Source organism: Vipera ursinii (assembly GCF_947247035.1).
Source record: "Vipera ursinii genome assembly, chromosome: 16".
Taxonomy (NCBI): domain Eukaryota; kingdom Metazoa; phylum Chordata; class Lepidosauria; order Squamata; family Viperidae; genus Vipera; species Vipera ursinii.
In genome coordinates this window covers 7,654,591-7,671,703 of record NC_139529.1, presented here as the reverse complement: position 1 = coordinate 7,671,703, position 17,113 = coordinate 7,654,591, and the positions used below count along the sequence as shown (strand labels likewise).

Below are 17,113 nucleotides of genomic sequence, written 5' to 3'. Positions count from 1 at the left end.
TATATATATATATATATATATATATATTCCTTAAAAGTCTAAAAAAACTTCCTATTTTTCACGACCGCTGCAAAACCAGCAGTTGTTTAAAAAAAAAAAAAACCAACACCTGCAATTCGGAAAAAGACCGCCCGGCCGCCCTGCACTCCCTTTGAAAGATAATTTCCAAGGCCTCCTGTCGTGCTGTCTTAGTTTTCCTCGGCATCGCCACAGCTTTCCGCGTTTTACAGCCTTCGGAATCCACACGACATTCACATCGCTCCTTAGGCAAGAACGAGGGCGGATCGCGAACCCTCACCAAGAAAAGCCACACCTTTGGGGGGGGGGAAATAATAATTCACAGTTGCGAGAAGCTTTTAAGGAATCAGACAGGCTCAGATTGAAATGTCAGTATGCACTAGGATATACAAATCCGGAAAACTGGCAAAGTGGTCGTGCTTAGGCTTGTCCTTAATAGCTTAACGTCACTTTTTTGTTCTGCTCAACCTAGTTAAGAAGCCCTGCATATCAGAAACAGCCACTAATAAACACAGCAAGGAGAGCAATTTCTGACACAGGGTTTCCTGCGTTTGTGAAAACCCTGGTCAAAACGCTTCTCATTCCACCAAACTTTAAAAGGAATATGCATTGAAACGACTGAACAGGCTCCATTATTTTCCCTGCTGTGTAGAATTTCTAATACAGTAAAGTTTGCCAGCTTATACTCTTTGAGGTCTGTTTCAGGAAAGCAAAATCTAAGTGGAAGGATTAAAAAAAAAGTTTTACTACCAGTTAAAGTTCACATTTTCTACGCTGTACTAAGGGGAAAAAGAAAAGTTAGCACCACTTTTAAAAGTTATCAAGCATCTGAAGCAGAGAAAACAGGATATTTGTTATTGGCTCTCTGTGAAAAATACTGATTAGCCACTGAAGCTATGGAGATGCTAAAAATAGCATCTCTAATACAATAGGACATATTGCTCATCATTTCCCATATAATATCATTACAAAAAAAGTTAAAAAAAATCAACTGTTTCATTTGAAAACATTTAAGTATGAAGATAAGATGTACCCAAAGAGGTACATTACAAATACTGCACTGAAATATTGTAGATTCAGATAAAACATCCTTTTTAATACACTGTTAAACTGACTGTAACTTTCCAGAGGGATTAATGTAACACATGATTGACCTGGTCTGCCTTTACAGTACGAAATGAAGGTAGATTCCGAGGAGAGTAAAAAATATTTAAAACCACAATCCTATGTTCTGTCTTGGCTAATATAACATTTTTCCTATAAAAAAGGGAGTCAGCACCAAGGTTGTCCAGTTTGGATTCTAGACCAAAGGGGGGGAGGGGAAAACCTCCAAATAATCTCCACTTCAAATTAATACATTTATGGCATTTGGTTTATATACGCTATGGAGCAAAGCTATAATAAAAAAAAGTTATACTTTGCCTGATTCTGGACATAGTATTTGCACGAAGGGAAAAACAAACCAAGAATGATGTTTCTTGAACAAAATTCGGGCTAGGGGACTTAAACCGAGTTTGAAAGCCTTATCAGCAGGATTTTTTTTAAAAAAAACAACAAAATATTTAAGATATTCTACATTCAGCCTCCCCAAACAGAAGAGGTTAAGTGTGTGTGTGTGTGTGTGTGTGTGTGTGTGTGTGTGTGTATAGCTTGCGGCCTAGAGGTTAAAACAACTGCCTAATGTGCAATCAGCCCAGGTTCAAATCTCAGAAGGGTATGGCTGATTGATGAAAACAAACAAGTTTGAAATGCATATCAGTCTCCCTTTAATTCTGTTAGCAATCTAAAAAATTTACACACACACACACACACACACAGACACACATATATAATATAAAATTCAAAGCTTTTGAAATAGTTATTCCACAAAGAAAAGAAACAAAAACGCTTCTTCAACGCATGTTGTCATATGACACAATAAAACGAGCAGACTTGAGAGGCTCCTTTTGGTAGCTTTCCAGCTCTGCCACCTCGACCAAATTGAAATAAGTCCTATTGAATACAAGAAGACTCGCAACCAAGGAGGCCTGCCTGCTCCTGGGCTGCCCAAAACACGACAGGAGGTGTCGGTTGGTGAATCGCCCGGCACTATCCATGTTGTCATCACATCTTTAGCTAACAAGGCCCGCCCCACCATCAGCAAGCACCTAATTCCCCTAGACAGTTTAAAGCTCACCCTGCCTCTTTGCAAACAAAACAGCCTTTTATTCTGCAACCAGGCCTGTAAGAACGGCTAAAATTTAGGAGGGGGGAAGGAAAGAAAATCGCAATAATAATGATAACTCTCGTGAAACTGATCAAAGAAACAAGGAAATGCATTGATCCATGTGCTTTGCTCGAGTTGAATGGAGAAACAGCATCATTTTTTTTTTTGTTTTAATCGGGGGTGTGCACATCCATGGTATAATCCAGAGTCTCGGCGGCGGAAGCCTCGTCCTCTCTCTGCTCCATATAGACTTCTGTTCGGTCGGGCGACTCCACCCGGCTACGGATTTCGGCCACGCCTGGGTGGTTCTTCCGCAAGTGCTGATTCAAGGTGCCTTGGAAAGGAAAGCACTTCCCACAGACTTCGCAACGGAAGGGCTTGTCGTCGGTGTGACCGCGGATGTGGTACTCCAGCTGATCCTTGCGGGTGTACTTCTTCCCACAATACTTGCATACGAAGGGGGTGATGCCCATGTGCAGCCTCATGTGCCGGTCGAGGCTGCCCTTCTGGTTGAAGGACTTCCCGCAGTAGATGCAGATCAGCCGCTCGCTGTAGGCGTACCAGTGGCCTCGGGAATTCCTCTCCCGGGGGCTGCTCTCGTAGCCCGGCGGGTGGGCAGAGGGCTCGCCGTCGGCTCCTGACACGAGGCCGGGCACGTCGCTGTGCAAGTGGCTGGTGGAGATCCGCTTCTGTCGCCCGCGGCCTCGGTAGGAGCCGAGCATAGACCTGGAACTGCCCGAGCTCCTCAGGCTTCCAAAGGATTCAGAGATGGTAGCAGGCTGCGAGGATCCCTGGGAATACGAGAAAGCGTTTTGCAAGACGGAGCCGTAGGACCCGACGTTCACTGCCACCACTTGTTCTCCGTCGACCATTTCCGTGTGGTAGCCGTCGTCGCCAAGTGAAGAGCTGTCTGAGCAGCTGGGCCGGTCGGATTTTTCCATTTTGACTTTCACCTCAGCAGCCGGGCTCTCTCGAACGATCAGCTCCGCTGGATCGTGATCCCCTTCGACTTGAATCTCATATTCCGAAACGCTCCCGCTGCTCCCCCGGTCCGAGTGGCCTTCTTCTTGCAGACGGCTGCGGAGAGCGCTGGTCGGCGCCGTTTCCATCCGGAGGTCGTTCCCTGAAACCGACGGACGCCCCTGCGCACAGTAGGGAGGAGAAATCTCCACGGGGTTGGCAAAATAGCTACTCTCCTTCAGGCCATTGTGGTTCTCCAGAGGATCTTCGGCCCCGATCGTGACCGAGTCGACTTCCCCGACGCTGATTTTCGAATGGATGCTTTCCAGGATCTGGGTGCATTTGTCGATGACACACTGCATCTGGAGGAAGCTGGCGGCCGTCAGAAAACTCACCACGTCCTTCAGCTGCAGAGACATCCGTCCAGTGTAGCAAAAGGAAAGCAGCTGCTCGAAGACGCTGGGGTTTTTGATGACGGAGATTGACAGGCCACTCATGGTGTTTAATGCCGAATGGTCACGGAAGTAGGGGGAGCTGGCGGCTAAAACAGCTTTGTGAGCTCGGAAGGGCTGGCCCTGAATGTGCACGATGATGTCGCAGAGCTTGCCCTGCAGGCGGAGTTCATTTAGCTGGCTCAGGACGCTGCTGCTGTATTCAGGAACGTCGAACTGGATGAAGCTGCTGCTGTCCATGTCGCCCGGCCCAAAATGTAACCTGGAAAAGGACACAAAAGGAGCATTCGCGAATCAGGGTTTAAAATGCACGAGGCCGCTTGGGGAGGGATTGAAAAAAAACAAAACACAAAACACACACAACCCACCCACCAGCCATTTGTTGCCAGGGATGCAATTTTTTTTTAACTTTGCACTGCATATGATCTGCAAGTTGATGAGCATAAAAATACAAGAGGTGGCAAGCCACCAAGTTTACCCAGGATTCAAAACAGCAAAATTACATCTAGGAGACAAGGCACATTTGAAAGTGCGAGAAGTGGGGTGGGATTAATCCCCTTCACACCGAGTGGCTGGATGAGGAGCTACAATTTGATGCTGCAATCTCCGACAGAGAAGATGGGCATGAGTTTTCCCGCAGGACCCAGAACTCCTCACACACCCTCAAATTAGCACATTCTCTTCTTCAACTACTGGGAATTAAACCCATTACAAGTTGCGCTGGCCGCACAACTCAGTGGGAATACATTACAAATGGCCCAAAAAGAAAGAAAGATGGATAGAGAACAGAGAACAAGGAGGGATGGAATCTGCCATCTGAAAGAAGACTGTACGGGCAGCTGACCCCAAGTACTGTTGATGTATACTAGCAGGTCATGCAACATTAAGAGGCAAGGAACCTTGCAACTTCCTTCCTTCTTGAGGCTCCAAAACAAAATTTTTCAACGATTTGAACCATCTTATTTGACAGAAGTACAACGTATGTCGCTGTGTTGCAGGTAGGAACAGGTTTTTCCCAAACCGTTCCATAACGCTAACAAGGGTGCTTCCTTTCACACAAAAAAGCAACCCCTTTAAAATAAAATAAAATGTGCTAGAGATAAATAAAAAAAATGGCAATAATTTCCTCTGCCGAGCCACTGGAGGATACGACTTGGCTCGTGCTGCTGATAATCAGCGATAGGAAACTTACGAATTGGGATGGAATTTAAATCCTTCTCTCATCTTTCAACGTTGGGTGCACCCTCATCTATCTGAATCATGAGATTTTTTTTTTAAAAAAAGATGATCTCATTTTTATTCTGGCCACCTCGCTTTCTAACGAAGCATACATTAGCAGCCTCTCCAAGGGGAGGCCTCCAGCTGTCTTTCACTGTAATTCCCCAGAATCTTAATAGATCTAAAAAGCAGCATATACAAAACTTTATATATAAAACTTTAGAGTGGAGGAAGGGTTTCATAACAGGCCATTTCGGTTTTGCAGAGACTGCCTGAACAAATCAAGGTTCACAGTAGATAAAGCAACCTTGAACAGATGTCCCTTGTTTTTATTTAAATGTGCACATATTTTACAAGTCAGTAAATACCTTTTCTGAAGAAATGCCTATAAAACAGAGAACCTATCCCGGCTACACACGTCAGTACAGGCAGAATCCATAAACCAAACCTCAAAATGGTACTTGCGAGTCACCACGTAAAAGAATCACCTCCACAGGACAAAGGAGAAGGGGTGGTGGGTTTTCTGAAGCTAGTTCTTGTAAGCTATTATATGCACAAGTTATTTTTGCACTTGCAAAATGGCTAAGACATAAAAAGGAGACTGGCACTATTAATCTAGATGGCTTATCCACAATTATCCATGTTCTGTGTTGATGTTTTTATGTGAATAAGATTCAATGTACTTTTAAAGTTTAATAATATTGATCAACTTAAAAAATACATTGAAACTTTCTTACATTGAAAACATCAACACAGTCACCGAATTGCTCTCCGTAGCATTTGTAACAGTTCATTTAGCTACTGCTCTAAGTTACAGCAGCACTGAAAAAAGTGAACCATGAGCATTTTTCACACTTTACGACCGTTGCAGCGTCTCCGTAGTCACGCGATCAAAATTCAGACGCTTTGGCAACCAACTCGTGTTTACGACGGCTGCAATGTCCTGGGGTGGGGCGATCCCCTTTTGCAACTTTCTGACAAGCCAAGTCAATGGGGAAGACAGTTTCGTCGAGCAAGTAAGGTAAAGGTTCCCCCACACATGCGTGCTAGTCGTTTCCGACTCTAGGGGCCGGTGCTCATCTCCGTTTCAAAGCCGAAGAGCCAGCGCTTGTCCGAGGACGTCTCCGTGGTCATGTGGCCGGCATGACTAGACGCCAAAGGCGCACGGAACGCTGTTACCTTCCCACCGTAGTGGTCCCTATTTTTCCACTTGCATTTTTACGTGCTTTCGAACTGCTAGGTTGGCAGAAGCTGGGACGAGTAACAGGCGCTCACTCTCCTACGCGGCACTCAGGATTCGACCCGCCAAACTGCCGACCATCTGATCGACAAGCTCAGCGTCCTAACCCACCGAGCCACCGCGTCCCTGTTTCGCCAAGCAAACCGGGTTACTAACTTAGCAACTACTGCGATTCACTTAACAACTGCGGCACGTAAGGTCGTAAAACGGGGGCAAAGCTGACTTAACAAATGTTTCACTTGACAGCAGAGACCTGGTGCTCAACCGCGGCTCTAAGTCAAGTCATTATAAAGCATAAGGAAAGCCATCCAACAGAGCCATCCAACCACACCCTGGAAAAAAAAAACCAGCACCATAAACGGCTGTAAAAATCAGGAATGCAGCTTTTATGGGGGAAAAAAAAATCAGCAGGCTTCCATTCTGGGTGACTTCGGGCCAATCGCCAGGAGGCTGGGAGTTCTAGTCCCGTTTTAGGCGCGGAGGCCGTCTGGGTGACTTTGGGCCAGGCCCACCTCACAGGGTCGTTGTTGATGTTGTTGTTGTTGGGGGAGGGGCCCGCAAAGAGCAGGAGGAAGCCGTGTCAACTCTATTAGCCGCCTCGAGTTACTTCTAAAGCCGTAAAGCCGGGACAGAAACGTGAATAAAGAAAAGAAAAGGGGCCTCCCGGGAGGGGAGCCGGGCCCGTCTAACCGGACGGGGGTTTTCGGGCGCCATTCCGGGACCGGACCCAGCCCGCAGCGCCCGAGCCGAAAAGCCGCCGGGATGCGCCTGACAGCGGCCGCCTCACCTGAGGGGCGTCGGGGTCTCCTCACATGGCGGGCCCGCCGGAGGGAGCTCGGCCCTGGCCCGACTGCAGCTTTCCCCCCGGCCGCCGCCAGCGCCGCCGCCGCCGCCTCCCCTCAGCCAGCAGCACCCGGAAGCGTAACCTGCCTGCTTGAGGGACGCGCACTTCCGCTTCCGGGGCGCCATAAGCGGCGGGCGGGGCCCAGAGTGGGGAAAGGAGGCGCCGAGGCCACGCCCCTTCGCGGGAGGGAGGAAAGGGCGCAGGCGCCGGGCAAGGTCGAGTCCCTTGCGCCCCTAGTGGACGCTTCTGTCTCCTGCTCCGAGAAGCTCTCATAATCTGAACCCGGCTTTTTGCATTAAAAACGAAGCAGCCGCATCCTACATCAAAAGGGTTTGTGTGTGTGTGTGTGTGTGTGTTTGCAATAAAACGCAATAATCGAGGGAATTGTGGTGTGTCCTTGCACAAAGCAAAGCCGAATTTGGGGGAGTGCTGGGGGGTGGTCAGGAGAGGATGCTTGCAGGTTTGGGATGACCCAGGTGATCAAAGCTGTCCGGTTGTCCTTCAGGGGTACTGAAACATAAACACGAAGAGCGTAGATCAATAAAACATTTTATTTATTTTTGTTACACAGATCAACACGTCTTTTATTCTTTTGTTCCCCTCTCTTCTTTTTCTGGGGCTTTCATTTGTTTAGGGACAGCATGTCATTTATAAGAATCGCCCAGAACTGTGCAACGTGTTAAAGGAAGTCCTTGACTTAGGACCGCAATTAGGCTCAACATTTATGTTGCTAAGCGAGACAGTTGTCACGTTCCCACACACACACACACCCATTTTACCACATTTCTTGCCCCGGTTGTTAATTGGATCGCTGCAGTTATTAAGTTAGCAACAAGGTTGCTAAGCACATTGGTTTGTGCTTAAATTGTAAGCCGCCCTGAGTCTTCGGAGAAGGGCGGGATATAAATGGGATTAAAATAAAAATAAAATAAAATAAGGGAATCTGCCTTCCCCCATTGACTTTGTCAGATGGTCGCAAAAGGAGATCACGTGATACTGCGACGGTGGTAAGTACGAGTCAGTTGCCAAGCGTCTGAATTTTGATCATGTGACCCTGGGGATGCAAGTGGGGAAAAAAGTTGTAATTTTTTTCCAGCGCCGTTGTAACTGTGAATGGTCGCTAAACAAACGGTGGTTTGCTTCCCACAAACTATGGGCACTCCAGGGGGAACCCCTCTTTTTCTGACCCCAGCTTGGTGGGTGCAAAATCGAGATTTCCATTCTGCTGCCCCCTCTTCCCCTCTGCAGGGCGATGGAGTTAATTGAAGAGCTTTTCTTTTCTTTTTTTTTTTTTACTTTCGGGGGTCTAAAGTTTACGAACTGATCCAGCCCAGCATCTCCCATTCTTAGAATCATAAACTCTTCATGACTTTGTTTCCCCAAGAGAGACGGGAGGGTTAATAAGTTCACAAGTCATACTGCCTTGACACGTTGAAGCACAACTGAAGTAACACGCAGGGTGTTTACGCTTGTCGACCTCTGTGCTGTGGACTCTTTATTATCTTTTGGGATAGGATAATAAAAAACGTTCTGCTTTTCGGGGGAAAATGGCACGCAGTGGTTTTTCGTTTAAAAAAAACACAAAAAACCCCCTTTTCCTTCCAGATCGAGAAGTATAGATAGAAATACAGTGCTCACTTTCGTAATATATAGGAAGTCCCTGACTTACAACGATTAGTTTAGTGACTGTTCAAAGTTACAACGGCACTGAAAGATGTGACTCGCGATCGTTTTTCATAGCCGCAGCCTTTGCAGCATCCACCCGTGGTCATGTGATCAAGATGCAGATGCTCGGGCCGCTGACTCCTATTTATTTTATTTTATTTTTGCCCCATTTTTCAAGCTTTCTTGCCACAGGGGTTAATTGAATTACTGCAATTGTTAAGTTGTTAACTGAATCTGGCTTCCCCATTGATGCCGCTTGACTGAAGGCTGCAAAAGGGGATTCCACGACCCCGGGACACCGCAACTGTCATAAGTACGAGTCAGTTGCCAAGCGTTTGAATTCTGAGCACCTGACCACGGGGAGTGTTGCAATGAAAAACGGAGCTACGTCATTTTTCTCAGGGCTGTTGTAACTTCGAACAGTCGCTTCTACGAGGTATAGTGTTTAAATCAACAATGGGTGAACGGGCTTCTTGAAAACAAGCCATAATGCGGTTAATTCATTTTTGACTTTGCATGTTTCTGTCAATCCACCTAAATAGGGCTTGTGAACAAAGTTTGTGAAAATGAGCACTTTACAAGTCCCTATTAATTTCTGCAACAACCTTTGATCGCAGTCAGCTGTACCAGGGAAACACAACAGGAATACTTTACCCAGGTCCCAGCGTGTGCTATTTTCCCATTTCTGAAAGAAACGTGTTCCGTGTTTGCTATCGAAATAGAAGCCATTCTTATGCGCCGTGATTGAATTTGAGGGGAATTTAGTCAGGAGGCCAGATTTAAGTTGAAGTCTGTCTGTTTTGTTTGGAAAGCAAACATTCGCTCAAGCCAAGTCCGTTATGACAGCTGGAGGCTGGGAAAACATCTCTGGGATTGGACAGATTTGGTTACCGTTTTGAAAATAAATGGCTGAATTTGGATACTCTGTTGAAAAGGAGTGATTAAATTATGTGTGTTGTGATGGCCGGGTTCAGCTAAGTGCCACTGACGCCGATTGTACAACGTTGACCCACAAAAGCCTGTGTGAAGTTGACTTGATGGAAGACAAGTGGCCTTCAGCTTCTTCATCAGATGATCTCACTGACCTTCAGAAGAGGGACCGGCCCACCCTGTCCAACGTACAGAGGTCCCTGGGTGCATGCTACTCTTAGCCAGATTTCTGAATTCTTTAAACCCAAATCGGGTTCCTATTTATTCAGAAATCAGCACCATTAGATTCAGTAAAACCCGCTTCTTTGGTGAGCAGACAAACACACTTGGCAAAATACCGATAACATTTATTAAAACATGTTATACAAAAGAGCAACAGACTCTTCTATAAGAAGAAAACAGAAGAATCAGGAATGTCACACGAACCACGCTGTACGCAATCAGGACAGCAGAATTAGACCTCCCACCTTTGCAATATAGTACATAGCAGTTCATAATATCAGTTCTAAATATTATAAGTGACAATGCTTAACGGGCAAATGTTTGTATTGTTTGCAAAAAAAAACCCCAAAACCCCCAATCACATTTTTTTCTAGAAATACGGCAGAAAACCAGAAGAGGAGATATTTTTTTTGGGGGGGGGAAGCAGCAATAACGACTTAGGATGCAGGCAGGCTTCAAGCAAAGGAGAATCGTGTCAGTGTAACACTTCCCAAAAATGTTAATATGTTAAATTCTCCAACTTTCCTTCCCTCTTGGGGCGTAGCAGCTAAATTTGTCAATTCTACTCATCCATATCTGAATAAACAAGCACAAACCCTTTCTGGATCCTTTTAGTATTCCACGATTCTAGATAAAACAAGTATCTCTCTCTCTCTTTTTTTTAAATAAGACTCTCAGGTTTAGAAATATCATCTGCCCGAAACACATTTAACATAGATGCCCTTTAAAAAAACAACAACAAAAAACAAAGTGGCCAATGGCGAGTTTTTACAATATAATATTTACAGTCCTGGATTTGTGAAACATGCTGTGTTAGCAAACTGCAGGGAAATCACCTCTTTAGCACTTGGTGTGTGTGTGTGTGTGTGTGTGTGTGTGTGTGTGTGTGTGTGTGTCTGTGGTTAATACCTCTAAAATCCTTTAAGGATTAGAAATAAGAATAGATTTCCCAAACCCAGCAGTTTTTGCCTTTGCAGATCAGCAGGAAAGCAATATGGATTACTATCCAAACTGCACCAGAATGGAAGGAAAATATATACCCCAGCTGAGCAGCAGATATCTGAAAGAAAGTGACAATTGCAAACAAACAAACAACAAAAAAAAACTGCAGGTAAAATTCGTGGGGCATTTCCTTCCTCGCAAAAGGAAAGTATATTCTAGAGAAATTTAGTTGTGTTAGCAAGACAGGTTTAAAACTAAATATGCTGTTATCACACGAAGCCACGCTGGTCTTTGCATAGGACACCGAAGGTGAGAATTGTCCACAAACCCTTTTCTGGATTAGTTGCAAGACAGAGTCAATCGCAAAGATGTACAAATGGAATTTACCACAAGAGAGGGAATGAATACATATTGCTATCCCTTAGCCGCACACACAGAATCCTGGCCTAAGTGGAAATAACCTATTTCTATACTTCGGGCATTTTTAGTCTTCCTTAACTGCAACAGCCAACTGGATCTGTCCTAAAGGAGAAGGCTACCAATTGCACACAAATTCTGCCTGGAATTGTTGCCGGCAGATGATAAATATCTACTTTATTCCATACTGAAAACGACAGCAAAGAGTTTGGTGTTTCTGTTCCTGTCTGAAGCTACTCAGCATCTTAGCTACGTGTTAAAAAGTCCACAGGCTTATCCTGAATTCTGATCACGTGTCTGTGGGGGACCTTGCAACCTCATAAGTGTGAAAAATGGTCATAAGCCGCTTTTTCAGTGCTGTTGTTAACTTCGGTCGTTGCTGTAAGTGGAGAATTACGTGCACGCGATTCCTTTCTGCATTAAATCCCACCAACAAAGTGGCATTAACTGTCTTTGTGTTAGCTTTCTTGTCTTCCATTTCCCCATTCTCCCATTGTGCAGGAGACTAACCTTCCCTCAAACCTATATAATGTGGAGATTCAGAGAGATTAGAGAAAAGGCCTCCAGAATCTTCTAAGGCAGTGCCTTTTTTTTGCTTCTGTTTTATTTTGGAAACAAAACTTCAAAACAGATCCTTAGGATCTTACTTTTCCTCCACAAAAAAAAACACACCCCACCCAGTACCCATGTAAACAAAAAAAACCTTCTCATTCTTATAAAATTTCAAATAAGAAAAACCAGACCGACAACATGAATTAGAAATTAAACACATATATATGTGTGTGCGTTATCTTTAATTACACACACACACACACACACATGTATATGTGTGTATATATACACGTTCTCTGTAGGGACGTGGTGGCTCAGTGGGTTAGGAAGCTGAGCTTGTCGATCAGAAGAGCGGCAGTTTGGCGGGTCAAATCCCGAGTGCCGCGTAGCAGAGTGAGCGCCCGTTACTCATCCCAGCTTCTGCCAACCTAGCAGTTCAAAAGCATGTAAAAATGCAAGTAGAAAATAGGGACTGCTCCAGTGGGAAGGTAACCGCGTTCCGTGCGCATTTGGCGTCTAGTCATGCCGGCCACATGACCACGGAGACGTCCTTGGACAAGCGCTGGCTCTTCGGCTTTGAAACGGAGATGAGCACCGGCCCCTAGAGTCGGAAACGACTAGCACTCGTGTGCGGGGGAACCTTTACCTTTACCTATACACGTTCTAAAAATATTATACTTTTTGTTTTGTTTGTTTTGCTTTAAATACAAAGTGCTTCTGTACATTAGCAAGTTACAGTGTCGGCAAAGAGATCCCTGCAAGGGTTCAAGTCAGCGGCAGCCATTTCTAGCGAAGGGGATGGCTGAGTTCGTGGTGGATATTTGAGGTGGACCACCCATAAATTAAGTGCCTGTGGTCAACTGAAGAAGTGCCTTATGGGAGAAATTGAAAGATTACCCACGGGGAGCGAGCAGGAAGGGACAAGGGAACCCCAACACCCGATAGGTTTTAACATATTTAACCGAGGTGGGGGGGCATATTTAATTAAGAGAGAAGATTAGGTTACACTGCTACCATTATACCAAGTCAGACACACATATATTAGACATCAGCTGCAAGGACAATTTGAGCAATTGAAGAACTAGGAAAGCCACCTCCTTTTCTTGTGAATCTACCTAAGCAATTATTTCTGAACCCTGGCCGTTTTAAGACTCTAGGGTCTTCTGCTTAAGCAGGGGAGGGGGTTGGACTAGAAGACCTCCAAAGTTCCTTTTAACTCTGTCATTCTGTATAAGTGGACTTCAATTTTTTTTTAAATTCCATTTATATCCCGCCCTTCTCCGAAGACTCAGGGCGGCTTACAAGCTTAGCAATTCCCAGCATTCCCCAGCCAGCACGGGAATTCTGGGAGTTGACGTCCACCCATCCTAAAGCTGCCAAGGTTGAGAAACACCCAAACTGAACAAGGGACTCGGATTCACCTTTTCTCCAAGGTTTACAGGTGGAAAGGTGGATAAGAATATGGGCACAGCTTCAAGGATGCCATTTACTTTCTAACCACTGGAAGGAAGTGGAACATAGTACAGGTAGTCCTCGACTTACGACAACAAGAGCCCAAAATTTACATTGTTAAGTGAGACAATTGTGAAGTGAGTTTTGCCCCATTTTTCTTACCACGGTTGCTAAGTGAACCACTGCAGTTATTAAAGTAGTCACACGGTTGTCAGAAGATCACAAAAGTTGATCACATGACCCAGGGACACTGCGACTGTCATAAATATGAGTCTGTTGCCAAGTATCCGAATTTTGATGACGTGACCCTTGGGATGCTGCAATGGTTGCGTGAAAAACAATCATAAGTTACTTTTTTCAGCGCCGTTGTAACTTTGAACGGTCACTGTTGAACTGTTGTAAGTTGAGGACGACCTGTAGTTTCTATAGCCTGGCTCTTGACAAATCTGACTTAATATGTAGGCTACTACAGATACACCGCAAAACCCAAAGGTGATTTGCTTTCTGGTCTTGCAGTAGACAGATAAAATATAGACACCCCCCCCCAAAAAAATGATGTCTCAGCTACAAGGGAAAGAGACATAAGAGGCTGGTTTGATTGACTATTGCATCAGGCACAAGGGGAGGACAAGAAAGTGAGGTTTTAAAGTGTCCGTCGCAATATATCACATAAAAACATAACAGAGCCAGCCAAGGCAACTCAGAAGCTGAACAGACCTTGAAATTCAGAAATTGGACAGAACTTCTCACTCTTGCTCAGAGTCGCCTTGAACCACCAGAGACGGCAAATAAATTTGAGAATAACAACCTTGCACTCGAAAATGACCTCGCAATGTGCTTTTGGAGAAAAGTCACCCACTCCCTCACCCTCTGCTCCTCAAGGCACCCCCGCTTCTAGTTTACTGGTTTAAACTCAAACACCGCTAACCCGGGAGCACCCCCAGCGCACGGATATTCCCGCTGAACCTTAAAACACTGAGCAGAATTCTACTGAGATGAATTCAAAGCGAGAAGCCCCCTCAAGAGTTCCTTTTTAAGAGAACCCAAACGTTCCCAAAGCACGAATTTAACAGCCGTGATTATAAGTATGTTAAAAAATACCGTTCTGTCAACTTGCTGGTCTGTTTGCCGTCTCAAGAGAGGAATCCTCAGGAATACTTTAAAAGAGGGTCCTGGAACCAAGCAGCAGACCTCAGGCCCAAGGCCGTGGGACACGATCATTCTGCTTGTTCAAATAAGCAAGCAGATCCAAGGCCGTGCAACACGTTGTCGTTTGACTGGGCCGTTCGATTCCCTTTCTCTCTCTCCCCGTCCTTTCCCCCCCCCCCCCCGCCCCTTAGTTCATTTTAGACGTGCTCTGTTCCACTTTGCAGGCTTGGTAAGATTTGGTGCAGGAAGTGACGTGCCGGTGGAAACTGTCTCGCCACATGAACCTTTTCCCGCAGGTGTTACACTCGTACGGTTTGATGCCCGTGTGGATTTTCATGTGGCCCACCAAGTGGTGCTTCATTTTGAATTTCTTACCGCAGACGCCGCAGCCGTAAGGCCGGAGGCCGAGGTGCATACCCATGTGACGGTCCCTCTGGCTTTTGTGGGTGAAACTCTTGCCACACTGGCAGGGATAAAGTTTGTCGGTGGTCGAAAAGCCAGACAAGGCGTTTTCTTCCTTGATCCCTGAGGGAAGATCTAAGCTTTCTCCATAACCTGAAGCTTCCGGTCTCGGAAGGCTTAGGGTCCCATCGTTTCTTTCCCCGGAGAACTCTTCCATGGAAGAGCCGTAAAAGTCAACTTGCTCGTCGTAGTGGCCTTCGTTGGCTGGATCTCCAAATTCCATTTCCATCTTCCTATCGTTGACCCGGAGATCTTCAGCAATGCTGGTCTGAGCAGGGTGGTCTGGCTGAACAGCATTCACGGACTCCGAGACCTGGTGCTCATCGTAGGAGCCATGCATGGCTACTCCTTCGCAGTCCTGAACAAACCTCTCCGTTTTTACGTGGATCCACCGTTTGTGAGACATGATACTGGGCTTGCTGTAAAGAGGCCTGGCGTACTGATAGTCTGTACTGTCGCTGACGCCCTCGTCTCCATCCTGGCTGGTCATGCCGGTGCTCAAGCGGTCATGTTCCGTAGAAGAATTGCTAGGCAGATACTCGTGTTCGGTCAGCTGGGAGAACAGCTCGTCTTTGGAACTCTCCTCTTCGTTCTCCCCATCCCTTAGTTCCTGCTCTTTGTGGAAATCGGCCTGGCCTGCTGCCCCCAGCTCAAAGCCTTCCACCAGCCCATGGTAGTTACTGCTGCTTGGAGACTGGTGGTCACTAGTCCGGTTCAGCTTCTGGCAAAGGACAGAAGGGTTTCCTTCTAACACCTCCGTGCATTTGTCCACCACGTGCCACATCTGGAGGAAGCTGGCGGCCGTCAAGTAACTGACGATTTCCGGAGCAGGCATGACCAGGCGCCCCGTGTAGGTCGACAGGAGAATATTCTCGAACACCCTGGGATTCATGACGTCGGGAAGGACAATCCGCCGGCTGTTCTTCAGGAGCACCTGATCGCAAAAGTAAGGGGAGCTGGCGGCTAGGACGGCCTTGTGGGCTCGGAAGAGGTGACCCTGGACCACGATAGAAACGTCGCAGAGCTGGCCTTGCTGTCGCTGCTGGTTGAGCTTCTGCAGGACGGTGTTGCAGAAGTCGGGGAATTCGACTCGGAAAGAAGTCGCCCCAGGCTCCATGTCATCCGTGTCCTGCAAGAGGAGAAGAGCGCGCTGGTTTCAGGAGGAAAGAATAGAGGCAGTTTTGCAAATCGAGAGGGCACCCAGGCATTACCGAAGTCGGGTGGTAACGAGAGGTTAGCAAGAAAACAGCCGAGCACAGAGACCCCCCCCCCACAATCCTCCTCTCCATGCACACCACTCCCTTCTAGCGCTGATGATGTAACCTAGTTGGGTAATGAAACGTCTGCAAAAACGTCGGCATTGCTGAAGCTGCAAGAAAACAGCCGAGCTCGGAGCGCACCGAGGATCCCGCATTTCAGCCCCGAGCTACAAGAGTCTCTTCTACAGCCCCAACTCAGAATGGAACTGACCGCTCTCTTATGGAAGGGGGGTTGCCCCCACTTCCTTGGCCACCAGTGCAAGAGAGCCAGTTTGGTCTAATGGTAAGACCCCAGGCTAAAACCAGGAGACGGCAAGTTCTAGTCCTGTCTTAGCCATGAAAGCCAGCTGGGTGACTTTGGGCCGACGACCGAGAGACTGGGAGTTCTAGTCCACCTTAGCCATGAAAGCCCAGCCCACCTCACAGGGTGGTTGTGGGGAAAACAGGAGGAGGAAGGAGCATGAAGTATGCCCGCTGCCTTGAGTGACTTGCAAAGGAATAGAGGCAGGATTTTTTTAAAAAAATGAGTGGATAATAATAATAATAATAATAATAATAATAATAATAATAATAATAATAATAATAGCAGCAGCAGCAGCATCCACCCGGGCCTCCCCTCCGTCCCTCACAGCCTCTTCTTGCCAGGCAGACGCGTCTGCATCGACCCCCCTCCTCGAGAGCCCCGCCAGCGCTGGCCCAGGTAGACTGCTCCTGCCCCTGGGGGCTCTCTCGGGGGGTAAAGGCGCCCCACCCGCCCTGCCCGGAAGGAGAGCCGCCCTTTCACCTGCCTCGGCGGGAAGGCCCCGGGCCTCCCTCACATGGCGGGCGGCCTCCCCCCGCCGCGCGTCCTTCGCCCCTCCGCCGCCCCCGAGGCTCCTCTCGGGCGCTCCGGAAGGCAAACCCGGAAGCGCCAGCCTCTGCTTCCGGCCCGCGCGGCGCCCGCTTCCGGTCGATAGAGTAGCCTAGAGAGAGAGAGAGTTACGGACGGGACGATAGAGTAGCGCCGGGGGAGGAGAGAGAGCGGCGCCCGGGGAGGGCGCCGGGCTGAGCCGCGTGGGAAGAGCGGCCAGGTCCAACCCGGCGCCCGCGAGCGCTTCTTGGGAGGCGCCGTTTCTGGGGACGGAG

At 47.2% G+C, this 17,113-nt stretch overlaps 2 protein-coding genes across 2 annotated transcripts; both read right to left on the bottom strand.

Moving 5' to 3' along the window:
* Window positions 1-607: 607 nt before the first annotated feature.
* Window positions 608-7,010, bottom strand: ZBTB34 (zinc finger and BTB domain containing 34). The gene is made up of 2 exons (XM_083374918.1): window positions 6,882-7,010; window positions 608-3,898 (listed from the first exon to the last, which is right to left on the bottom strand). Exon 2 carries the CDS (start codon window positions 3,874-3,876, stop codon window positions 2,395-2,397), a length of 1,482 nt encoding a protein of 493 aa, XP_083231044.1. The 5' UTR covers window positions 3,877-3,898; window positions 6,882-7,010; the 3' UTR covers window positions 608-2,394.
* A 6,006-nt stretch (window positions 7,011-13,016) lies between these two features.
* Window positions 13,017-16,852, bottom strand: ZBTB43 (zinc finger and BTB domain containing 43). The gene is made up of 2 exons (XM_083375148.1): window positions 16,773-16,852; window positions 13,017-15,858 (listed from the first exon to the last, which is right to left on the bottom strand). Exon 2 carries the CDS (start codon window positions 15,844-15,846, stop codon window positions 14,455-14,457), a length of 1,392 nt encoding a protein of 463 aa, XP_083231274.1. The 5' UTR covers window positions 15,847-15,858; window positions 16,773-16,852; the 3' UTR covers window positions 13,017-14,454.
* Between the last annotated feature and the right edge of the window lie 261 nt (window positions 16,853-17,113).

What these genes read in the sequence shown, in the direction of transcription:
- ZBTB34 (XM_083374918.1), bottom strand. Translation starts at nt 3,876, where the DNA reads ATGGACAGCAGCAGCTTCATCCAGTTCGACGTTCCTGAATACAGCAGC.
- ZBTB43 (XM_083375148.1), bottom strand. Translation starts at nt 15,846, where the DNA reads ATGGAGCCTGGGGCGACTTCTTTCCGAGTCGAATTCCCCGACTTCTGC.